The following is a 26,635-nucleotide window of genomic DNA, read 5'->3' as shown; positions in this document are numbered from 1 at the left end:
TGAAAAAAATGGCAGTCAACAACGAATCAACTGTCAGTTTTTCACGGCTATTTTGCATCAATTTGTCTAAAAATTTTAACCCATTTCCAGGCCGTCTGACCATTTTTAACCGCCATTTGCCATCCGTTTTTCATGGACATTAAAAAAAATGAATGATTTTTCATAGTTAAGGTTGTACCAACCCCCTGAAAACACCAGTGTCCATGTAGATAGTGACGCGATACCACTGTAGATAGTTCCACATTTCCCACATAGATAGTGCCACAGTTCTCACTGTAGAGAATGCCCACATAGTGCCCATGTATATAGGGCCAGTATCCCCTGTAGATAGTGCCAATATAATGCCACAGTACCCATGTAGATAGCGCCACACCCCCTGTATATAGCACCCCCCTGTAGATAGCAGCACACCCCCTGTAGATCGCAACATCCCTTCTGCAGATCGCATAAATGACACCCCCTTCCTGTAAGTAGCACCACAGTAGCTCCCTGTAGGAGCGGAATCCTTCTGGCCGAAGATTCCGCTCCTACAGGAAGCCCCCGATGTCTCTGTCCATATATGGACAGTGACGTCAGGGGTTAACTCTAAAAGCGGAATCCCCTGCCAGAGCAGGAATTGCGCTCCAGGAGTAGCCCCTGACGTCACTGTCTATGTATGGATAGTGACACCAGGGGCTTCTCCAGTAGCGGAATCCCCGGCACAGAGCGATCTGACATTGGGGATTCCGCTCCTAGAGAGAGCCGCTGACATCATTGTCCATATATGGATAGTGACACCAGGGGTTTCTCCAGTAGCGGAATGCCCGGCCAGAGTGTCGGGCTGGGATTTCGATCCTAGAGGTAGCCGCTGACGTCATTGTCCATATATGGATAGTGACACCAGGGGCTTCTCCAGTGGTGGAATCCCCGGCACAGAGCGATCTGACACTGGGGATTCTGCTCCTAGAGAGTTGCTGACGTCATTGTCCATATATGGACAGTGACGTCAGGGGCTCTCTCTAGAAGCGGCATCCCCGGCCAGTGCGATCTGACACCGGGGATTCCACTCCTAGACTCCGTTCAGGTGGCGCTTTCTACAGCGGGGGTGGGGGGGCGGGGGTCTATATCTACATCTAGGAGGGGAATCTTTGACCAGAGCGCTGGCCGGGGATTCCGATGCTGGAGGGAGCTTAGGTGGCGCGATCTACCGAGATGTTTTGCGCTGCCTGCAGGGGGTTGTGGGTGGCACTATCTACAGTGGGGGGTTTATTCCGGGGCTCTCAAAGCCCCGACCGACATGAGAGTGCAGCGCTGCTCACACTGAAATCAGCACTGCACTCATTAAACCCGTTCCAGGCTGTCAACGTTAATACACATGCTAACTGCACGGGGCATCAGCAGTTAGAACGTATATAGCCGTAAGGCAGTGGTGAAGGGGTTAATGACCAAGCAATTTTTTTCGTTATTCCATCGCCGCATTCAAAGAGCTATCACTTTTTTATTTTTCTCCTAGCAGTATACGGACTTGTTTTTATGCGAGACAAGTTGTATTTATTAATAGCACCATTTTGGGGTTCATTATTTTTTTGGGGGGGGGGGGGGGATATAAAAAAAAAACAAACAGGAATTTTGCCATTCATTTTTTGCATCTTAAGTTTACACAGTTTACCCTGTGGCATAAATAACATAACTTTGTTCAGCGGGTCGTTACGAATGCGGCGATACCAAATTTATTGTTTTTTTATGTTTTACTACTTTAACACAGTAAAATCATTTTCTTCAAAATGATTTGTTTTTTGTTTTGCCATATTTTAAGAGCCATAACTTTTTCTGCTGACATAGCTGGGTGTCAACTTTCATAAAATATATGGGTATGGGACTAAATTAGGATTTTTTTTTTTATAATTCAGGTTTTATTTGTGCATGTCAAAATGTGAAAATATTTAATTGTTCAATCTAGTATACATATACATATATATATATATATATATATATATACACATATTTTAGTATAGTAAAGCACAGCTAGCAACGTATATAGTATAGCTAAGCAATATACACCATCAACTGTAATTAACAGCGGTGATTATTAAATTATAACTTTTCAGTTAGTCCTTATGTATGCCCTATGAACAGAAAATTGTCACACAAACATCCTGCTTGAAAAACATAGTCATAGACATTTGACAGTATTACAAAAACACAAATTACAATAACCTAGGCCCAGGCACTCACCTTATCCCGAATGTGAATGTTCGTTAAGTATTCAGAAGGGACATGGAAATCTGAAAGGCAAATAGGACAAAAAAAACTATAATTAAACAGCAGTTAACTCATTCAAAAGTAACATTCCCATCCAACCAAACATGTCATTAATTGTGCAAAATAGAGTTAAAAAAAAAGTGAAAAATTAAATACCCTGGAAAACAAAAAGGACAGTAAAATAAATGGCTATTTTGTTCATATGGGTAAAAAGCAAAAGTATAAAATTGTCATACCAATATCTTGTGGTCGACAGGGTGAGGATGCCCACGGTGACGCAAATTTCGGATAAAGATTTCTGAGATTAAAATTGAGACATAAGTGCAAAATATGAAAAAGTCCTTCTATGTTTAACAAATGTGTCAATGTGTCATTGTTGAACATACATGACTCCAAAAGACCAGCACACCACTAATAGATCTAAGGCCCCATGCACACGAACGTGCCTTTGCAGCCGAATTTCCCCGAAAATCCGCGGGAGAATTGCGGCCCCGTTCATTCCTATGGGGCCACGCACACGACTGTGGTTTCCATGGTCCGTGCATGGCCCAGGAGCCCAGACCACAGAAAGAACAGGCATGTCTTATTACGGCCGTGTTCTGCGGTCCAGGCTCATAGGAAATAATGGACATGGCCATGTGCACGGCCGGCGATTTGCGGGCAGCTTGCGGGTGACACTCCGCCCCCGGCCGACACAAAAATCACGGCCATGCACATGGCTACGGTCATGTGCATGAGGCCTATCACTAAATCTTTATTAAATCCATAAAAAAAAAACATTTTAGAGCTCTAGTGTTTTGACTTCATTTTTTTAATTTTATTATTAAAGTGCTGGCTTTTTGTAAACACATTCTTTTTTTCACTTATTCCAGAATTGATGCCCAGGCATCCTGGAATGTAAAGGATTAGGCCCGATTCACACTGTGTTTTAACCTTTTAGTCGAAGGTATACTTCGGGAGGAGTCCGGACGTATACCTTAATCTGAAGGTAGCAATTTGTCCTACTGTATAGGCACACAATGGGATATGTCGCCGAACTCCCCGGAAACAGCGAAACTTGAAGTCAATGTGCCTGGGGAAGCCCTTGACATCACTGTCCATATATGGAGTGTGATGTCAGGGGTTTTCAACTACAGAGTCCCGGCCAGAGCATCACAAGTGTTCTGGCCGGGGACTCCTGTGTTCTGAAAGCCCTCGACGTCACTGTCCATATATGGACAATGACTTTAGGGGCTTTGTAATGCAAGAATATCCGTCCATGAACGTCGGCAACGCTCTAGCCGGGGATTCCGCTCCTGCTGTCACTGTCCATATATGAACAGTGACATTAGGAGCTTTGTGATGCCAGAATCCCCGGATAAAGTGTTGGCAACGCTCTGGCCAGGGATTCCGCTCACTGGAGGAGCCCCTGATGTCACTGTTCATATATGGACAGTGATGTCAGGGGCATCTCCAGTCCCACAGTCCCCAGCTAGAGCGCTACCGATGCTCTGGCCGGGGACTCCGTAGTTGTAGGGTTTTCCCAGTCCCGGAATCCGGGCAAATCGCTACTTAATGCTTTTTCTAGGGACTCTGGCCCTGGGGAAGGGCCTCGAGGTATATGTTTAACATACACCTCTGACAGGCGTCATACAATAGCATTTGTCACATACAGGCTTCCATGTTAAAAAAAAAACGTATACTGCACGGTATACTTTTTTTTAGTGGAATCCCTTAGGGTGGAATAGCAGTCTACTACATTAACCCATCCTCCAATAAAAATAAATAAATAAAAAAAAGGCATACCGATGAGAACCGGCTTCAAAAACATCCCAAGAAGTGACTTGCACTTCTTTGACGAGGGCATATTTTTACGCGCCGTCTTTTGACAGCGACGCGTAAAATTACAACTCGTCTGAACAGAACATCGTAAAACCCATTGCAAACAATGGGCAGATGTTTGCAGACGTAATGGAGCCGTCTTTTCAGGTGTAATTCGAGGCGTAAAACGCCTGAATTACGTCTGAAAATAGGCCGTGTGAACATACCCTAAAAGATACAAGTTTCTTACAAATAAAACAAAAAAATCCTTTAGAAATGCTAAGTATGGCTTGACTTTTTTCAATAACGTGGACTTCTGGTTTAAAAAATGTGTCCATTTGCTTCATAAATAAACAGTGAAGGTTGATCAACTAATACAGTGCAAAGAACTTACTGATGTAGAAGTATATTCAGACATGTTTCAATGTAATTTCTATTGCAAAATGCATTCATTAGTCTGCCATTTTCCTGTGGTGGATGGAAAGGGACTTTAACACATACATATGGTGCATGGATTAAAGGGGTATTTTCTCAGAATCGATAATTGTCACCTATCCACTAGATAGGGTATGATGGTCTAATCGCTGGAGACCCCACTGCTGGGACCCCCACCAATTACGAGACGGCGGTCCCAAACCCTTAGTTCCTCTGCACTGCTCAACTGCGGTTGAGAGAACTTTGAATGGAGCTGCGGTCGATTATGCGTGATGCTGCTCCATTCAATGTCCCATAAACATTGAATGAAGTAGCAGATGCATCAGCCATAATTTGTTTACATTTCTAAAGCTACATAGGTTTTTGAGGCCTTGTTTTTTTCGCTCTCACGGGATTCGCCACATTTTTTTATGCCATAATTTTCAAGTGACTATATTGTAGCATTTAAACATATACGATATAAAGAAAGCAATTCCGCCGTTGTTCTTTTCAACGTTTTTCATGCTGTTCACGGTTAAAACTAATAGGAGGCATAATCTTCTTGTTCGGGTCAAGACGAGTGTGGGACATATTATACGTATTTTTAAATTAAATAAAATTAATTTAACCCATTAATGACCGCCCATAGGTGTTTTTACGGCAGCCACTAACAGGCTTTATTCCGATGCAGTAGCCTTTTTACGGCGCTGCATCAGAATAGTAAACACCACCGGGAGCAGGTAAATCTCCCTGCTCTCAGTTACCCTTACAAAATGCTTTACTATGAAACAAAAAACAAAAGTGAAAAAATTACACATATTGGGTATCGCCGCGTCCGTAACGACCCCAACTATAAAGCCATTACATTATTTAACCCGCTCGGCGAACGCCGTAAAAAATAAAATTAAAACCAAATGGCAGAAATGGTGTTTTCTATTCATCCTGCCTTAAAAAAAATTTGGGATAAAAAGTGAACAAAAAGTCGCATCTACTCCAAAATGGTACCAATAAAAACTACAAGGTGTCACACAAAAAAAACAAAAACAAAAAAAGCACTCATACAGCCACTTCAGCAGAAAAATAAAAAAGTTATGGCTCTTCAAATATGGCGACACAAAAAAAAATCATTTAAAAAAGAATGTGTCTTTACTGTGTAAAAGTAGTGAAATATAAGAAAAACTATATAAATTTGGTTTTGCCGCAATTGAAACGACCCGCTGAATAAAGTTGTTATATTATTTATACCACACGGTAAACACCATACATTTAGGATGCAAAAAAGTGTGGCGAAATAGCTGTTTTTTTCTATTCCCCCCCAAAAAAAGTGAATAAAATATCAATAAATTATATGTACCCCAAAATGGTGCTATTAAAAAATTCAACTTGTCCCGCAAAAAATAAGACCGTATACAGCTATGTTGATGCAAAAATAAAGAAATTATAACTCTTTGAATGCGAAAATGGAAAACCGTAAAAAACAGCTTGTCATTAAGGCCTAAAATAGGCATTAAGGGGTTAAAAAAAATAAATGAGTTTTCTGTATTTTTTCGCGTTGTGGCAGGATTTATTTTTTAAGCAGTACTTACCTATCCTTCCCTCTGGTGATCTAGCACTGACGCACCAGCGACACTCCCATTAACTGTTTAAATGCACATAGCATGTGACCGCTGCAGCAAATCAGAGGGCTCGTTCGGTGTTATATTTCTGGCATTATGCCAGAAATACGATTCTTCATCGCTGTTTCGCGCTGAGCCCATGGATTGGCTGCAGCGGTTACATGCAACGTGCATGTAAAAAATCACCGGGAGTGCCGCTGGAGCTTCAGTGCTGGATTGTGTGGGAAAAAGGATAGATAAGTATTGCTTTTTTTTGTTAATTTATGTAATTGGCAGCCAGTACAAGAAAAAAAATTTATAACCCGGAAAAAGGGCTTTTACTTTATTTTTTAAACCTAATGTACGGTCATATCTACATGACCCTCCATTGCTGCCTGTGCATGGAAAATGCACAAGCATCTGTTAGGCCACACTGAAGGCATGTCCTAAGGGTATGTGCGTACACTAAATCAAAAAGGTCTGAAAATACGGAGCGGTTTTCAAGGGAAACCAGCTCCTGATTTTCAGACGTTTTCTATTCAAAGTCAAGTTTTTCACGTTCGTTTTTTTAAGCAATTTTTCTATAGAGTCAATCAAAAACGGCTCAAGAAGTGACATGCACTTCTTTTTCGCGGGCCGTTTTTTTTACGCAGACGTTTCTCCCATTGAAATCAATGTGCAGATGTTTGGAGGCGTTCTGCTTCCGATTTTTCGTCCATTTACAGCCTGAAAAAACGGTCAAACATAAGCCATGTGAACATACCCTAACAGAGGCCATCCCTGGGGTTCCTTAATTAGCCACATGGTTGTCATAATTTCCCAGTCACCCCCCCCATGATTTTGTTGCAAGGGAAGGACAAAGGGCACCCCCTCCTTTGTCCGCACCACTAACTGCATTTATTGTGGTACTTTGGGGTTAAACATCCGGTATCAGAGTTTTCTCTGATCTTAGCCATTAATGATGGTGGGTGGATTTTTATCACAACCGTTCTCAAGCCGGTGATCGTGCAGGCATAGCTTCTGGGTCTCGTGCCATCACCAACAGGTACATCGGAATGAGGGAACAAAGACGACCATATACCTGGTCGCACCACAAGTAAAATATACACAAAGATCCATTATAAGTCGAGATGTAAACAAGACCAACATATACGGAATTTAAGTTTCACCCAGAATTTGTGAGGGCAGCATAGGAGACGTGACAGATCTACTGTAAGGCCTGAAATACCCAGTTATTAAGAAATTAGCACACGCTCTATTACCTTCAAACAATTACACTGAATACAACATAAATAAAAACATTACGGTTAAGACATATAAATTACGTATTCCTTGGTTTTAATGACTACATAAAATTCTATTTGGTCGACAATGTTTTCCATTTCGCAGATGGAGCATAATACACACACATATATATATATATATATATATATATATATATATATATATATATATATATACACATATATATATATATATATTCTAATAAGACCGACTTACTACAAGAAAATAGTTTAGCACAATAGATCTCTCTTGAACTCTTACAGTAAATTCCTTTTAATTCGATTTTCTTTTAAGTGCTCTTGCCCGATAACTAAAAACTTTTCTTCCCACCCCTGGATTACTACAACACAACACAACCTGGTCCCCTTATATCATAGAACAATACCGCAGAAATAAAACTCACTCTGGAGAGTTGAGATTGAGGCCTAGCGTTGTCAAGTCACTTCCTAACGCAAGATGTACCATCCCTGGGTCTGTCTCAGCTGCTCTGATGAATGTTAACAAGCCAATCATGCCAAACTGGTCTGTCACCATGCCTTGAGGAATGTTGGTTACTCGGCCTGGATAAAAGACAGGAGCAAACACAATGCCGATTACAGGCAATTAGGAAGACAAGCAAATAACAAGGCTGAGTCTAGGAATTCGTAAATGATGACCCTAGAACATTGCTTCTCAAACCGAGGCGTCCCCTCCTAGTTGTTGGCGAGGCAGCTTTCACAGAAATGATCATAACCTGAATGCTACTTTCTCTGGCTGCACCAATCTCTGGCTTAACAACATTATCGTCTCATTTTGTGCTTATTTACAGAAATACTGTGTTCAGAGACAAATGAGAAATACATTGAGCAAACACTTTTAATCTTGTAATGGGTTTTGACTACTGCAGGTGGGAGCCTGGCATCAAAATTTCTGGCTGGTGAGGCCTCAATAGAAAAAGTTTGAGAAGACGTGCCCTAGAACATGAAACGTGGGAAAGTGCCTGAAGCAAAACGCCACACTTCATTTAGACTTTAGATTTAGGCTGGATTTATATTTATGATGAGGAATAGAAGGGTCGCAGAGTAGATCCTGAATTAAAAAATGCATCACAAAAGAACTAAATCCCTGATGTGTGGATCTTAAACTAGCAATTGGAAGCATTCCACAGGATGGAGAAGGGAAACTGCATCATAATGTTGTATACTGATGTAATGCATGAAATGAAATACGCCAACTAAGACCTTACCGTCAGGTAAGACCTGGATCCCTTTTTTCTGCTGGTTATTATTTTGTGTTGTGGAACTTTTGTCTCCTGGAAATTTGGGTCCATCTGTACTTGACGTGGTCTTTCCTGGTGTATTTAAATTCTGTACATGAAAAACATTAATAGTACAATTAGATTTAAAATCTTAATTAGGGAGGAAAAATAAAATAACATTATTTCCTAGGGGCTGCAAATAAAATAAATAAAACAAAAAGTAATACTTACCTATCTTTGCCCCCGACGATCCACAACTGTCGCTCCACCGGCAATCCCGATGCTTGTTTACATGCACGTAGCATGTAACCACTGCACCCAATCCGAGGGCTCAGAGGGGCTCTCTAGTGGCGAATCGCATATTGCCAGAAATAAAATATATGGCCACTGAGCCCTCTGATTGGCTGAAGCGAGTATTGCTTTTTTTTGTTTTGTTTATGTATTTCATTTGCAGCCTCTAGGAAAAAAAATAAACTTTCCTGATAACCCCTTTAACAACAGGTATCTCTGCTGGGACTAATATATATATATATATATAAAAAAGAATTTGAGCTAGCACTCCAAAATAGTGAATAAACAATTGAGTGTCTATTCACCCCACCAGCGACATTTCGATCCAACTTACTGGGATCTTTCTCAGGCCAGTAAGTTGGATCGAAACGTCGCTGGTGGGGTGAATAAACACGCCATTCTTTACTCACTATTTTGGAGTGCTGCCTCAAATTCTTTTTTTTGTTGCATACCAAGAGGCTCGCAGCCAGAGCCTGGGAGGAGTTGCACCCACTGCTGGAGCTGTATGTATGTGGTGTCTACCTGCCCATTTAGTATGTATGGCCTGTTTTTATGTTTTTTTTTGTATATTAATATGTCCAATTTTTTGGTGAATTGCTTCAATATAGGGAACGAAAAGTTCTAGCGTAGGGACTCTAAAGACGGGGAGGACCCTTGACGTGAGTTGCGAGCTTGCGTATACCTAATGGTTATCTTGTATACTCTGGAGGCAGCCAGGTCTTGTAATGCTGGGGGACAATAGTGTGCCAGTGTTCGGTGTGACTTGCCGGGCAGCCCGCCTGATCTAATAATATGTACTAATATGCTGAAATCTGGCAACATACGGTACGCTGTGCGAACGACACATTGTTTGCAGATTTGGTTGTGTGCAGTGAGAACACTGAGCAGCTACTCCACTCCCCTCAAGACTAGTGGGACAAGATATCACTAGCATATTATACCTTAGCACTCTCCCCCTATGTAGCATTTGTGGTTTGTCTGCCTCCTGTTGGGAACTGGTGTCTACCTGGCCATTTAGTAAGTATGGCCTGTTTTTGTGTGTTTCTTTTGTATATTAGGATGTCCCATTTTTTGGTGAATTCTGTATATCACAGAGCACCACCAAAGAATTTGTACATCAAAGTTCATGGTAACAATTTTCTTTCAACTCCGAGGAAGCTATGGTTCTACAAATTGGGCAAGGCAGTGCCAGTCTGTTTTCTAGAAATACATTACGTAAAATCTCTGCTACGTACAGATTTATTGTCATCATTGCTCGATGTTGGATCCTTATAGCTGGAGCCTGGTAATGCAGGGAAGTCCTCGTTGTGTATTGAGAAGTCCTGGGATTGCTCACTTGCTGGTTTTGTCACCATACCGACTGTAGAGAAAAGAATTAGCATTTATAATGGTGCAAAAAAACCACAAACGAACCCCCAACAATCCATATCAAGATCTATTACAATATAATATTATATTTTGTGTTATAAAGTAGCAATACAATAGAATACACACATATAAAATATTATACTGTTATTTTAACATCGTTTATACCCTAGGGAAGAATATATTAAAACTGTGGGAGTAAATACAAGTCAGTTCAGATATGTTTGTCAAAATGTAGGATCACCTTTGTTGTGATTATCAAAATATAATAGGGAACATGCGTAACAGTAACGGAAAACAATTCAGTTTATTTATGGGATCCAGACTACTGACTGGGGAATTTGAACTGCCTTACAGCCAAGGATATTGTTGCAGGGCACCTTCTGCATCTAAAGTGAGAAATTTCACCAACAACATATACTGCCCACTTTGCCCATACCTTTTCTTTCAATGCTCCTCTCCACTTATTATAAAAAGCCCCCTCCTGCAATGGTATAATGGAAAGAAAAAAGGCTGCTTTTTCGCTGCTTGTTAAAGCCCCATTAAAGGGGTTTTGTAATAATGATGGCCTTTCCACCCCTGCCAATCAACGGTTTTGAAGGGGCCACAGCGTTTATGCAAGCACTGCTTCTTCTTCATTCATTACCTGCTCCGCACTGTGAATCAAGGACACACTTGTAGCGGCAGTTCACAGTATTACAGATTTTTAGCATTCAAGTGAATAGGGGAGGGCTTTAATACTGTGAACTGTCGCTACAAGTGGGTCAGCGATTCACAGTACAAGCAGTGACAGAAATGAATCGGAAGTAGTGCTCGCGTGAGCGCCGCGGCCCCTTCAAAACTGCTGATCGGCGGCGGTGCAGAGAATCTGACCCCCACCGATCAGATATGGAGGGCCTATCCTGAAGATAGGATGTGGGTGGGGCTTAGCATAAGGGGCCAGAGCCCAAAGAGTTACTATAAATTAGGTAGATTTCCCTTTCTGGTGCACGGAGAGACAGAGGTGCACCTAATTTATTAAGCAGCGCTCTTAAAATCAAAACTTGTGTGTAAAAAAAAAAACTTAATAAATTCCCCACTATGTGCGAGACCAGCCTAACTGTCCAGAGTTGTATTCACCATTTTTCAGACTTCAAAGCTGAAATCTCCAAACATTCCTTGCTGGCTCAATGACTAAACAAGACCTGAAAAGGCCATCTTTACACTAGTAAAGCCCCATGCACACGACAGTATTTACTGTCCGTAATTACTGATGAAAAATACTGACAGTAATTACGGACCCATTCATTTCTATTGGCCACGGACACCTTTCAGTTTTTTTTACGGATGGGTGTCCATGCTGAAAAAATTATTGAACCTATCCTATTCCTGTCAGTAATTACGGCAAGGACTCCCTCATAGAAGCCTATGGGAGCTTCCGTAAATACGAACGGCTACTGATGTGCATCTGTAAACCGTCCGTATTTACGGAAGCATTGCTAGGCAACATGTTGATGACATCATTTACAGCCTCCCTCTTTTTGTATGGATCCGTATATACGGATGAAATATTGATGCCTACTGATCCGTATTTACGGACAGTATTTCCGGATAGATGAAAATACAGTCGTGTGCATGGGGCCAAACTGTACAACTATCTGATGTAGGAAAAATTAACTGACCCAACGCATTATAGAAGCTCAGTAAGGGTATGTTCACATGCTTACCAAAAACGGAGGGGAAAACAGCCTCTGATTTTCAGCTGTTTTTTAAGCAACTTGCGTTTTTTACGGACGTTTTTGGAGCGGTTATTCTATGGAGTCAATGAAAACCGGCTCCAAATACTTCTCAAGAAGTGACATTCACTTCTTTTTTACAGGGGAATTTAAAAAAAAAAAAAACGGCCGCCCAAAAAATGCCCAGTGGGAACGGAACGCCGTTTTTCCCATTGAAATCAATGGGCAGATGTTTGGAGGCGTTCAGCACCGGTATTTTTTGCCGTTTTTCGGGGCGTTAACGGTGGAAAAACGGCTGAAAATAGGACGTGTGAACATACCCTTAACCGCTTCCAGACCGCCCACTGTAAATTCACGTCGGCGCTTGCTGGGCTCTGTGCAGCGCCAACGTGAGTTCACGGTGGGTGTTAGAAGCGTGATCGGATGTCTCAGAGTAGCGCGGACACCCGGATTGCGCTGCTAACCCCTGCCTCTGTTCCCGGAGACATGATCGGAACCTGATTAGTTCAGGTCCCGATCATGTGATCGCAGGGAAAGTTTGTTGCTACACCAAACTGGAAAGTTTGTTGCTACCCCAAACTGGAAAGTTTGTTGCTACAACAAACTGGAAAGTTTGTTGCTACAACAAACTTTCCGGGGACCAATTGCGGGTGCTGCCATCAGCTGTCATGGCAAAACCGGAGGCCATACAATGGCCTCCGGGTCTGCCATGCACGGAAGCCTATGAGGACCAGCTGGAGGCTGGTCCTCATAGGCTTCCTGTCCTTGTGACTCTCGGCGCACACTGACAGTTTATAATACATTACAAAAATGTTTTATAAATTCCAAAAACAAAAAATTCTTTTTTCCAATAATAAGCCTTTTATTATAGGTAAAAAATGAAAACGTTAAAAAAAAGTACACATATTTGGTATCACCACGTTCGTAACGACCCAAGCTATTAAAATATAATATTTTTCCCGCACGGTGAAAACCGCAAAAAAAAATAATTAAAAAACAATGACAGAATCACTATTTTTTGGTCACTACCTCTCCCAAAATATAGAATAAAAAGTGATCAATAAGTCGCATGTACCCCAAAATAGTACCAATAAAAACTACAGCCCGTTGCGCAAGCTTACACAGCTTTTTTGACTGAAAAATAAAAAAAAGTTGTCTCTCAGAATATGGTGACAAAAAAAAATGTTTTTTATAGAAAAGTGATTTTATTGCGCAAACACCACAAAACATTTTAAAAAAACTATATACATACAGTATCGCCATAATTGTGTCGACCCGCAGAACAAAGTAAAATGTCATTTATAGCACACAATGAAAGCTGTAAAAAAAAAAAGACAAAACCATTGTCAGAATTTTGTTTTTTTTGTCACCTTGCTTGCCAAAAAGCAAACAAAAAAAAACAAAAAACCGACAGCAAGCTAAAACCCACACAGTAAATAGTCTATGGCGTGGGTTTTAAGGACCCTGACCGCTGGCCGCAATACACAGCCATCGGTCGGGAACCAGTTAAAAAAAAAGGAATAAAAAGTGATCAAAAAGTTGTATGTACCAAAAAATGGTACCAATAAAAACTACAGCTCGTCCCGCAAAAAATAAACCCTCACACCACTCAATCGACCGAAAAATAAAAAAAGTTGTGGCTCTCGGAATGTGGTGAAACAAAAAGTTTTAGTTTTTTTTAACAAATAGTTTTTACTTGGGAAAAGTATTAAAATATAAAAACTAAATAAGAATATATAAATTTGGTATCACCTTAATTGTATTAAATCATAGCAAAAATTTAAGTTGTTGTTTTTAACACACATGAAACCCAAGACATAAAGGAGGAATCACAGCTTTTTCCAATTTCAGCCTGCAAAGAACTTAATTTTCAGTTTCCCAGTACATTAAATGGTGTCACTAGAAACTACAACTCCCCCCCCCCCCCCCCCCCCGCGAGAAATAAGCCCTCACACCACTCTATTGACGGAAAAACAAAAAAAGTTATGGCTCTTGGAAAGCGGAAAAAACAAGAATGAAAAAGCAAAAAATGGATCAGTCCTGAAAGGGTTCATTTCGAATGAAAAACCATTTATGGACCTCGCGGGGTCTAATTCTGGGGCCTAATTCTAATAAATTCTGCAAAAGACCTGTGGGGTCTAAATGCTCACTATACCCCTAGATAGATTCCTTGAGGGGTGTAGTTTCCAAGATGGGGTCACTTTTGGTGGGTTGCTACTATTCTGGTCCCTCCAGGGCGTTGCAACATGGCACTGAAAACCAATCCAGCAAAATCTGCACTCCAAAATCCAAATTGCGCTCCTTCCCTTCTGAACTCTGCCGTGGGTCCAAACAGCCGTTTATTACCACATATGCGGTATTGCCGCTATGGGGAGAAATAGCTTTACATGTTTTGTTGTGCTTTTTATTCTTTGTAAAAATTACAACATTTTATAGTTTTTCAGAAAAAAGTAGATTTTCATTTTCACAGACAAACCCCAATAAATATAGCAAAAGACCTGTGGGGTCAGAATGCCAACTATACCCCTAGATCAATTCCTTGAGGGGTGTAGTTTCCAAAACAGTGTCACAAAGGAGGCCCCAAAATCCATTAGGTGCTCCTTTGCTTCTGAGGCCTGTGTTTCAGTCCATTATCACACTAAGGCCTCATGCACACGAACGTGCTTTTGCGGCCGCAATTCCCCCAAAAAATCCACGAGAGAATTGCGGCCCCATTCATTTCTATGGGGCCATGCAAACGACCATAGTTTTTACGGTCCGTACATGGCCCGGGAGCACGCACCGAAGAAAGAACGGAGATGTCTTATTACGGCAGTGTTCTGCGGTCCGGGATTGTTGAAAATAATGGCCGCGGCCATGTGCAAGGCCCGCGATTTGCGGGCGGCTCGCGGCTGAGAGTCCACTGCCGGCCGACCCGAAAATCACGGCCGTGCACATGGCTACGGTCGTGTGCATGAGGCCTTAGGTCACATGTGGGATATTTCTAAAAACTGTAGAATCTGGGCAATAAATATTGAGTTGTGTTTCTCTGGTAAAATCTTCTGCATTACAGGAAAAAATAAATTACAAATTAATTTTGGGAATTTTTTTTTGTAAATTTCCCTTCTACTTTGCTTTAAATCCTGTGAAACGTCTAAAGGGTTAAGAAACTTTTGGAATGACGTTTTGAATACTTTGAGGGGTGCAGTTTTTAAAATGTGGTGATTTATGGGGTCTATCTAGTACATAAGGCCCTCAAAGCCCCTTCACAACTTAACTGGTCCTTGAAAAATAGCCGTTTGAAATTTTCTTGAAAATGTGAGAAATTGCTGCTAAGTCTTGTAACGTCCTAGGAAAATAAAATAATATAGACATATGGCATATGTAAAATAGTAACTATTGTGTGTGGCATGAGGGTATGTTCACACGCAGTGTTTTCAGGAGTATTTCGTTTTACACCTAAAAAACGCCTGAAAAAACGGAAGCTGAATGCCTGCAAACGTCTGCCCATTGAAATCAATGGGAAAAACAGCATTTTGTTCATAAAGGGGCGTCTTTTTTTTACGCCTCCGTTTGAAAACACGGAGCGTAAAAAAGACGCTCCGTAAAAAGTAGTAGCATGTCACTTCTTGAGGCGTTTTTTGGAGCTGATGTTCCATTGAACAATATGAAAAACGCCTCATAAAACGCCAGAAAAGAAGCCTCAAAAGAAGCTAGACATTTCATTTTCAGCTTCAAAAACACCTGAAAATCAGAGGCTGTTTTCTCTGAAATCAGCTCCGTATTTTCAGACGTTTTTTGTTAAGCGTGTGAACATACCCTTAGGCTATGTTCACACGGAGTATTTTTGGGGGAGGAATATCTGCCTCAAAATTCAGTTTGGAACTTTGAGGCAGATATTCCTCTCCCTGCACGCCGATTTTCGCGGCAATTATCGCGCCGTTTTTCGCCCGCGGCCATTGAGCGCCGCGGGCATAAAACAGCGAGAAATACGCTTTCTCCTGCCTCCCATTGAAGTCAATGGGAAGTCGGAGGCGGAAGCGCCCGAAGATAGGGCATGTCGCTTCTTTTTCCCGCGAGGCAGTTTTTGAAATCAATGGGAGGCGTTCTTGGGCCGTTTCTGCCGAGTTTTGCGACGCGGTTTCCGCGTCAAAAAACTCGGCAAAATACCCCGTGTGAACATAGCCTTACTATCGGTTTTACAAGCAGTCATAATTTTTGCAAAATTTCTTTACATTTTGGTGTTTTCCACAAATAAGCAATGAATTTATTGACCACATTTTTCCACTAACATAAAGTACAATATGTCACGAGAAAATCTCAGAATCGCTTGGATAGGCAAAAGCCTTCCAGAGTTATTACCATATAAAATTACATGTCAGATTTAAAAAAATGGGGTTGGTGCTGAAGGCCAAAATGAGCTCGGTCCTGAAAGGGTTAAGCTGATCAACAGGTGTCTGATGACAAACTTTTCATCCGTTTCAAATGATGACCAGCCAAATTTTGAATGCAGCTCGACTATAATTTACTTTGCAACTCAGGATCTGTACACGATAAATTTTGTAATCCAAATAAAAAGTTGAGTAACTATTCAAATACATTACATCTACTGTATATGTTAGGACCTGTTCATATAGCGTTCAAGACTTCTGTCGGATGTACGCATCGGGATCGGCATTGTATACGTTTTTCATGTCACTGTATAGAATAGTGCAGTCAACTACACTATTATATAGAGCAAAAAAATATATATATAAAAAAATGAAGAATGCCGACATATACCGGATCGCTGCATGTGAAAAGGACACGCTTTCTGGCATGCACCGGGTGAATGGGAGCCTTTGCATACGTGCACCAAAAGTACGGCTCTACCACAATGGGAAAGTTATGCTTTAGGAATGACATATGCTATGGAATACATTACTGTGCATCCAATAAGGGGGAAAACATTTATGAAACAGGATAGATGGAGGAAATCTGAATATGTGGCAATAAACTTATAAAAATGGGTTAAAAAGTAGAATTTTTGTATTCACCATAAAAGCCTATTCAAATTCATTGGAGGGGATGGGGGACAGCACCATGGGAATAGGCCCCCCAATAATAATAACTTTTTAAAAAAGTGTTGGCTCCTTCCAGGCTAGCCCCTCCCACAGACACTAGGCTAGCCAGTTTTGTGTAGAAAGCAGGAGAAGAAAAACAAATAGAAAAGAAACTACATATCTGGCTCCTGAGAGAAAACCACAAAAACAAGAATACCAATTGAGGGCGGGAACTGTGTCCCCCAACTAATTAAACGAGAAAAGGTTTTTACGGTGAGTAGAAAAATCAAATTTTCAGGTTAATGTGATTGTGGGCACAGCACCTTGGGACATCCAAATGAAGTTCCAGATGGAGGGCAAAAGAAGAACCTACCATGCCACCTGCTTAACGCACATACCTTGTGGCTCAGGTTGGAATCAGAGGATGCCATAGTATGAATTTGGTAGAACTTTGTGAACTTATGCACTAAAGCCCAGGCAGCAGCTTTGCAGACCTGAGACACTGTCGCATAGTGCTGTTCCGCTAAGGAGGAACCATCGGCCCGTGTGGAAGGGAATTAACACAAAGAAGATGAGCTTCACCCTGGAAATCGATAAGATTCCATGATCTCAAACCAGTGAGGGCCTTTTTAGAAAAAGGGTCTGATGCCAAAGATTTAAACCAAACAGAGCGGTGAAAAGCGACAGTTAGCTGTCACCCTGGAAACTAAGTGGGCCATCTCAAGAGAGGCTTTACTTTTAGGCATGAAGAAGTTGAGAAGCTAGATCAGTTAAGTCTTCCTGTGATGCTTTCTCTGAGATGCCCAGGTGAAGCAAGCATTGCTAACCCAGGAAGAAGTGAAGGCGGGTGCCGGGCAGACCCTACCACAACAAAGCCAGATCACTGAAATTGCTTAGTGATTCCCTTAACAAGAAAAGTGCTGTCTGACAGCGGTAGTGTGCTGCTCTTGAAAAGTCGCAACACAGAAAGATTGCCCACTTTAGCTCAGCTGCGTTTAACAGAATGGCTGTTAAAGCCTAGGTCTTGTTTGCGGTCTCTCCTAGTCTGCCATTCAGACGATTCTCAAAGCCGAAAACCACAATCAGCGAAAGCGTATCATGGAGTGTGGAGGGCCTTATCAAGTCTTTTATTATTGAAAATAAATAAATAAACCATACATATTTGGTATCGCCACGACCAGAACGGACTAAACTATAAAAATATTGTTATTTATTCCACGAGGTGAATGGCGTACAAAAAAAAAAAAAGTGAAAAACAATGCCAGAATTTCTGTTTTTTTTTGGTCACTTTGCCCTACAAAAATTGAAATGAAAAGAGATCAAAAAGTCGCATGTATCCAAAAATGGTATTTATAAAAACTATAGCTCGTCTCGCAGAAAAACAAGCCCTCATACACCTCCAGCGGCAAAAAAAATTAAAAAGTTATGGTTCTCACACCATGGCCACAGAAAAAACACATTCTTCTTTACAAAAGTAATTTTATTGTGCAAAAAGTTGTAAAACATAAAAAAGTGCTTTAAATTCGGTATTGCCGGAATAGTACGGACCCGCAGAATAAAGTTAACATGTAATTCATAACGCATGGTGAACGCTATATTAAAAAAAATGAACAAAAACTATGCCAGAATTGCTGTTTTTTGGTCACCTTGCCCTACAAAAATGTTAATAAAAAGTGATCAAAAAGTCGCATGTCCCCCAAAATGGTACCAATAATAACAGCTCACCCAGCAAAAACACAGCCCTCATACCACTATGTGTATGAAAAAAAATTTAATTAGTTAAGGCTCCAATAAGTCAGGAAATAAAAAATATGCGCTTGTGCAGGCCCGAGGGGAACATATCTTCTACTTCAAGAGGCGATTTATCTGGGCCCTAAAATTAGGGAGCAGGAAGGGGAGGGTCCAAACATATCTGCTGGAAGCGAGGGTGCCCGTATTATACCAGGACAACACTTTCCCAGCAAAATACCCCAAACTGCAAAGGTGATGAGTATTTATCAGTGTGACACTGGCCAGTGCAGAAAGGATTGCTTCACAGCGTAACACACATCTATGGATTCTTTTATTGGTTTTACCCCATTATTATACCACCTGACTATGCCCCTGATGTACTCTGCCCAGCTTACATGCACCCCCACATTATAAACTGAAATACCAGTAAAACTCCAAACAAAACTACTACCAAGCAAAATCTACGCTTCAAAAGCCAAGTGGTGCCCCCTCCCTTCTGAGCCCTACAGCATGCCCAAACAGCAGTTTACTTCCACATATAAGGCACCGCCATACCTGGGAGAACCCTTTAACAATTTTTGGGGTGTATGTCTCCAGTGGCATAACATATTTGCCACTGAATTGGCATATCTGGGTAAAAATTTAAATTTTTACTTTGCACCATCCGCAGAGCAATCATTTATGGAAAAGACCTGTGGGGTGAAAATGCTCGCTACACCCCTTAATATCTTAAGGGGTGTAGTTTCCAAAATGGGGTAACTTCTCAGGGGTTTCTTTTATTATTTCACATCAGAGCCCTGCAATTGTGAACCAATACTTTTTAAGTTGACAAATTAGGCTTCAATTTCGCATGGTACTATTTCACTCCTGAGCCCTGTCAAATGTCCAGGCAAAAGATTAGTGCCCCATGAAGGGTGATTCTAAAACTGGGAAACACAGCATAATAATTAGAGAGCTGTCTTGTTACGGTAAGCACCATATATTGGCATATCTATGGAAGAAAAAAAAAAACCATTTTCACTCTGCAACATCGAGAGCACACTAATTTCTGCAAAACACATGCAGGGTTAACATGCTCACTGCACCCCCTAGGTGAATACCTTGAGGGGTGTAATTTCCAAAATGGGTTCACTTCTGGGGTGTTTCCACTGTTTTGGTTCCACAGGGGCTTTGCAAATGCTACATAGCGGCCAGAAATCAATCCAGCAAAATCTGCACTCCAAAAGCGAAATGGAGCTCCTTCCCTTCTAAGCCCTGCCGTGTGCCCAAAAAGCAGTTTATGACCACATATAGGGCATTGCTCAGGAGAAATTGCTTTACAAATGTTGCGGTGCTTTTTCTCCTTTATTTGTTGAGAAAATTAAAAATTTTGAGCTAAATCTACGTCTTATTGGAAAAAATTGTATTATTTTAAATGCCAAATGCAAATAAAATCTATGAAACACCTGTGGGGTCAAAATGCTCAATACACCCCTAAATTAATTCCTCATGGGGTGTAGTATCCCAAATGGAGTCCCTTTTGGGTAGTTTCCACTGTACTGGTACCTTAGGGGCTTTGCAAAAGCGACATGGTGTCAAGAAACAAATCCAGCAAAATCTGTGCTCCGAAAGCCAAATGGCGCTCCTTTTCTTCTGATCCTTGCCGTGTGGCCAAACAGCAGTTTATGACCACATATGGGGTATTTCCATACTCCAGAGAAGTTGCTTTACAAATGTTGGGTTCTTTTTTTCCTTTATTTGTTGAGAAAATGAACAATTTTGAGCTAAAGCTACGTCTTATTGAAGAAAAAGGATTGTTTTTATTTTCACTGCCCAATTCTAATAAAATCTATGAAACACCTGTGGGGTCAAGATGCTCACTACACCCCTAGATGAATTCCTCAAGGGGTGTAGTTTCCTAAATGGAGTAACTTTTTGGCCATTTTCACGGTTTTGTCCCCTCAGGGGCGTTGCAAATTGCGACATGGCCTCCGCAAACCATTCCTGCTAAATTTGAGAACCAAAAAACAAATGGCGTTTTTTCCCTTCTAAGCCCTGCCGTGTGTCCAAAAAGCCGTTTATGACCACATGTGGTGTATTGTTCTACTCGGGAGAAATTGCTTTACAAACTTTGTAGTGCTTTTTCTCTTTTAGTCCTTGTGGAAATGAGAAAAAATTAGCTAAACCTACATTTTCTTTGAAAGAATGTAGATTTTCATTTTCACAACCTACTTCCAATAATTTCTGCAATAAACCTGTAGGGTCAAAATGCTCACTATACCCCCTAGATAATTTGCTTGAGGGCTGTAGTTTCCCAAATGGGGTTACTTTTGGGGGATTTCCACTGTTTTGGCACCGCAAGAGCCCTTCACACCTGACATGGAGCCTAAAATATATTCTAATAAAAAGGAGGCCTAAAATCTACTAGGTACTCTGGTAAAAGTTTGTGTTACAGAAAAAAATGGATTAAAAAAAAAAAAAAAAAAATGCAATTTGTACATTTCACCTCTACTTTGCTTTAATTCCTGTGAAACGTCTAAAGGGTTAAGAAACTTTCTAAATGCTGTTTTGAATACTTTGAAGGGTGGAGTTTTTAAAATGGGGTGACTTATTGGGGGTTTCGAATATGTAAGGCCCTTAAAGCCACTTCACAACTGAACTGCCACCTGTAAAAATAGCCTTTTGAAATTTTCTTGAAAATGTGAGAAAGTGCTGCTAAATTTCTAAGCCTTGTAACATTCTAGAAAAATAAAAGGATGTTGTAAAAACGATGCCAATCGAAAGTAGACATATGGGGATGTCAATTAGCAACACTTTTGTGTGGTATAACTGCCTATCTTACAAGCAGATCCATTTAAATTTAGAAAAATGCTAATTTTTGAAATTTTTCACAAAATTTGGGCGTTTTTCACAATTAAATACTAACAGAACAAATGTGAACAGTAACAAAGTGCAATGTGTCACGAGAAAACAATTTCAGAATCGCTTGGATAGGTAAAAGCATTCTGAAGTTATTACCACATAAAGTGAAACATGTCAGATTTGAAAAATGAGGCTGTCCGGAAGGTCGAAAGTGGCCAAAGCGGGAAGGGGTTAATTTACCATTATTCTCTTTTGTTTACATTGAAGGTTTGTTTACCTTTGTGTGTTTGTTGTCTTGCTCTTCCGGTCACACGGTTACCGGCATGCACCGCTTGTGTCCCAACATGCCAGAAGCAGGGACTCATCACGCCTACTACACCCAGCTATAAACATTTTCTAATCTCTGTTGCCGTTGTGACTGCTGTCATTAGATCATTCAGAGTGAACGATAAATTATCGGTGCTGTACCAAAGAACACTCTTATGTAATGGAAAAAAAACAAAAAAACTAAATTTGATCCCAGAATCGGACGGAGTCCCAGAGCAGAGCGCTAGTATAGACTCTGCTCCGAGACTCTGTCCATATATGGACAGTGATGTCAGGGGATTCCCCAGAACCAGAGTCCCGGACAGAGCGCCAGTATAGGCTCTGCTCCGGGACGCTGTTGAATCCCTTGACATCACTGCCCATATACGGACAATGTTGTCAGGGGCTTCCCCAGAGCCGGAGTTCTGGGTAGAGGGCTAATATAGGCTCTGCTCCGGGACTCTGTGGAATCCCCTAACCCCAGCGCCGGAGTCCTTGTCAGAAAGCTATTAGCAAATGGCTCCTGACATAATTTCTTCTAATAGTTTCCAGTCTGCTGCTAGGGGGAGAAAATGATGCGCAGGCGCTGTGATAGCGCAGGAGTGGGCATGCGTGAGAAATACTGCTAGTGTACAAACCACGCATGCTCAGAAACGCAATGCTTACCACGCATGCCCACTTCTGCGATATCACAGCCCCTGTGCGTCCTTTTCTCTCCCCTAGCAGCAGACTGGAAACTATTTTAAGGGAGTATCCAGTCAACCACTTCCAACAGTGTACAGTGACGTCAGGAATGACGCACCCGTACATTAAGTCAGCCGGAAAATGGAACTCAGATCATGGACAATCTAGCACCGGAAGTAAGGATTTTGCTAATGGAGACTAATCACGTGACCGGCGCTGGAATCAGGTGTTAGAAGATTAAGTCAAAACGTAAGTATATTACAAATTACATTATTTTTATATGTGCAGTGAAATATAAATTAGTTCCGGGAAAACCCCTTTAAGCTCAATAATGTCTATGGGGCCTGCAAGAAACCAGGATTTGCCAGGTTGGACTTTAACCACTTACTGACATTTGACTTACATTTACGTCATTGTCGGTGGAAGGGATGAGTATGGAGTGGGCTCACGGGCTCCATACACCGTGGGGGTCACCTGTGTATTACAACGGACACCCATGTCTAACAGCTGGGATCAGAGATAACTCCCTGTATCATTTACGACACAATCGTGGGGTGCCGATATTTGTTATGGCAGCCTCAGTGCTAATGAGGTGCTTCAGGTCTTCCATCTTTGCGCTCCTATTACGCCCAGAGGCAAACCGTTTTTTCTTCATAAAAGTTCAAATAAAAAAATAAAATAAAATGTTAAAAAAAAAACTTTATATATAAATTTGGTATTGTATTAACCAGCAGAATCAAACGTTGTTTTTACCGCACGGTGAACGCCATAGAAACAAAACCCAAAAAACCATGTAGGAATTGTTTTTTTCTTTTCCACCCCACAAAGAATATTAGTTTTTCAGTATATTATATAGTACAATAATGTTGTTAAAAACATCTCATCCCGAAAAAAAACAAGCCCTCATATGGCTATGTCGACAAAAAATAGGGAAATTGAAATAATGAAAAAAATGGCGGCAGTGGCAAGGGGTTAACCTGTTATATTATAGTCTCCTCTGACTCCCAAGGTATGAGATAGGGGCCATCAGATGTCCTTAGTAGATACTTCTCTATTGAAGTTGGGGATGTGGCTAGTGAACAACTGCTACTGCAGGTATACGACCAACTTTCCAAGATTTGGGATGAAGTGGTGCAAAACACACAACTTTTCCACATACATAATTATGGCAATACTACAAACACGTATTCAGCAGAAACAATACACGAAGAAAGCTGTCAATAGTATTTATGCAAGCACAGTTAAAATAAATAGGAATTGCCTTACCATAAGGAGCCCTTCCAGCCAAAGGGTTTATTAATGGAGTAGGGTTGCCACTTCCTTCCCTTCGATTTCTATCAGCTAGTGCAGGAAAATCCGAAAGGTCCAAACCGGTCACATTTTCACTTCCATCTAAAATACAAAAAGGTGCAAAAAAAGTGTACAAAAAGCAATGAACACCACAGGAGTTGTGAATAAACCTCCAAGAACAACATATCTCTTTATTTTTCAAGCTTTTACTCCAAATCGACCCAATTTCTAATTTGTCAATATATTCTATGAACTGGGTCATCCAGTCATAACTATATTTGCTGAACAAAAGGTTTTAAAAAGAAACTTAGCATAAAATGCAGGGCATTAGAAAGACCGGAGTATCCTGGAATTTACAAGTGTATGCATAAAGAAAGACCTGTGGACCAAGACATAGCTAAAAAACATTAATTATTTCCTGTTACTAGGATATAAAGCTATTGGCAGTGCCAATAGAGCAGTAATTAATGTTCCATTCATCTGTGCCACCTAGTGGCTTCTATCTTAGAATTACATACAGTATTTAGATTGTAAACTTTCGATAGCTCACTCATTTAAACATCTACTTTACGCCGTTCAGTCATAACCTTAAAACCACCTGCCTAATATTCTGTACATCCCCCTTATGCCACCAAAACAGCTCCAACACATCGAGATGTGGACTCCAGAAGACCTCTTAATGTGTCCATTTGTATCTGGCACCAAGACTTTAGCAGCAGATCCTTTGAGTCCTGTAAGTTGCGAGATAGGGCGTCCGTGGATAGATCGGATTCAGATATGGGATTTGGATGCAAAGTAGACATCTTGAGTTCTTAGACATGTTCCTCAATACATTCCGGGGCATTTTTGCATTGTAGCAGGGCACATCATTCTGCTGAAGGACACCACTGCCGTTAGGTGATTCCGTTGCCAATGTTTAGGTAGGTGAATATGTAAAAGTAACATCCACATGAATGCCAGGACTCTAGGGTTCCCAGCAGAATATTGCCCAGAGTATCGACCTGCCTTCTTTCCATAGTGCATCCTGGTGCTGTTTTTTCCCCCCAGGTAAGTGACACACAAGCACCCGGCCATCCAGATGATGTAAAAGAAAACATGATTCATCAGACCAGACCACCTTCTTCCATTGCTCCATAAACTTTGGGTGTCCGTGACTCAGGCGCCAGTTCACGATTTGTGCTCCCTTGGATGAATTTTGGTATGTACTACCGGGAATACCGCACAAGACCTGCTGCTTTAGTGATGCTATGATTGTCATATAGCCATTACAATTTGGATCTGGTCAAAGTTGCCGAGATCCTTACGCTTGCTCATTTTCCTGCATCCAACACATTAACAACTGACTGTTCACTTGCCGTTTAATATATTCCATCCCTTGACAGGCCCCGTAACAAGATAATCAATGCTATTCATTTCACCAGTCAGTGGTTTTAATGTTATGGGTAAACTGTGTATATGATAGACAGATATTCACACCTGATATAGAACATCCAATGCTTAAAGTTATTCATGCAAATAAAGTGATTCTCTCGAGCATACTTGTCCTGCTGATCGTGCAGGCACACAAAGTGTGCCCGTGAGATCAGGAGAGGGCAACGGCTATAATACACAGCCGTGCTCTAACAGCAGAGATTATCGAAACCTCTGATCTCCGCCATGAACACTTTTGCATTGAAAAGATATAAGCGATGGGGGAACCGATCGAGACCTATACCTTATATGAGTAGATAGCCCCAGGACTGTCTGACCATATTTTCTGTTGTTAGGGAATACTTAGGTATGCCCTACCAATGGCCCGTGTATTATTAGTACATAGGCTAATGTACTGGCATATAGATCTATGCCAGTAAATGATAGTAAAAAAAAAATATACAAAAAGAGAGAAAAAAAAAATCTATTGAAAGAGAAACAAATGTGCATTTTATTCAATAAATAAATTTTATTAAATATAATTCTCAAAACAGTCACAACGTGCACAATACATTTATAGCATAATTTATGATGATCAGTGTACGCGCTTTAATCTTTTTTTTTTATAAATTATAAATAAAAAACTGTAGTGGAACAGTTTTTATCTGCATTTCACCAAAATAAATATATATATAAATTAGAAGCTAATGTTTATCAAAAATCGCACCTACATAAAGTACAACTCGTCACGCAGAAAACAAAGCCCCATACAGCTACAATCAATCAAAAAATAAAAGATAGATTACGCCCGTTGTAATGCAAAGAGGAGAAAAAAAATAACAATTCTTGTCCTTAAGGCCAAAATTGGCCCGGTCTTCAAGGGGTTAAAGGAACTGCTGAAAATATCTTGGTGCCAGATACCACAGGAAATCTTCAGAGGTGTTGTGAAGTCCATGCCTCAACAGGTCAGAGCGGTTTTGGCGGCAGGATGGGAACCTACACAATATTAGGCAGGGTTTGTGTGTGTGTTAAAATGTATGATTATTTAGGCTGTGGCTACACCTACACTTTGGTATTGAGCAATAAATTGATGTCCATAGGAATGCATTAGGCTAGGGCTACTGACAAATTATATCCCATTACAAAGATGTGATATCGCTCAATGCATTCCTATGAACAGCGATCACATCTTTGTAATGGGATATATAATTTGTGATATCGTTGTGATAAATAGGAATGCATTGCGTAACTTGAAAATCTCTTTAACCCCTTAATGACCGGGCCATTTTACACGTTAATGACCAAGGATTATTTTTTGTTTTTTCACGGTCGCATTCCAAGAGTCGTAACTGTTTTTGTATTCCGTCTATATAGCCGTATAAGTGCATGTTTTTTGCGGGATGAGATGTA

At 40.9% G+C, this 26,635-nt stretch overlaps 1 protein-coding gene across 3 annotated transcripts in view; it reads right to left on the bottom strand.

The window, feature by feature from the left end:
• CNOT2 (CCR4-NOT transcription complex subunit 2) overlaps positions 1-26,635 on the bottom strand; it is a 106,331-nt gene that overhangs the window by 8,090 nt on the left and 71,606 nt on the right. For all 3 annotated transcript variants that reach the window (XM_075856949.1, XM_075856948.1, XM_075856947.1), the window contains 6 exons: positions 23,792-23,917; positions 10,098-10,222; positions 8,560-8,680; positions 7,738-7,894; positions 2,478-2,539; positions 2,215-2,264 (listed from right to left, as the gene is read on the bottom strand). In XM_075856949.1, coding sequence (XP_075713064.1) covers positions 2,215-2,264; positions 2,478-2,539; positions 7,738-7,894; positions 8,560-8,680; positions 10,098-10,222; positions 23,792-23,917 — 641 coding nt within the window. The remainder of the gene's footprint in view (positions 1-2,214; positions 2,265-2,477; positions 2,540-7,737; positions 7,895-8,559; positions 8,681-10,097; positions 10,223-23,791; positions 23,918-26,635) is intronic.

Source organism: Rhinoderma darwinii, chromosome 3 (assembly GCF_050947455.1).
Source record: "Rhinoderma darwinii isolate aRhiDar2 chromosome 3, aRhiDar2.hap1, whole genome shotgun sequence".
In the NCBI taxonomy this organism is placed as follows: domain Eukaryota; kingdom Metazoa; phylum Chordata; class Amphibia; order Anura; family Rhinodermatidae; genus Rhinoderma; species Rhinoderma darwinii.
This window is presented reverse-complemented; position numbering and strand designations above follow the sequence as displayed.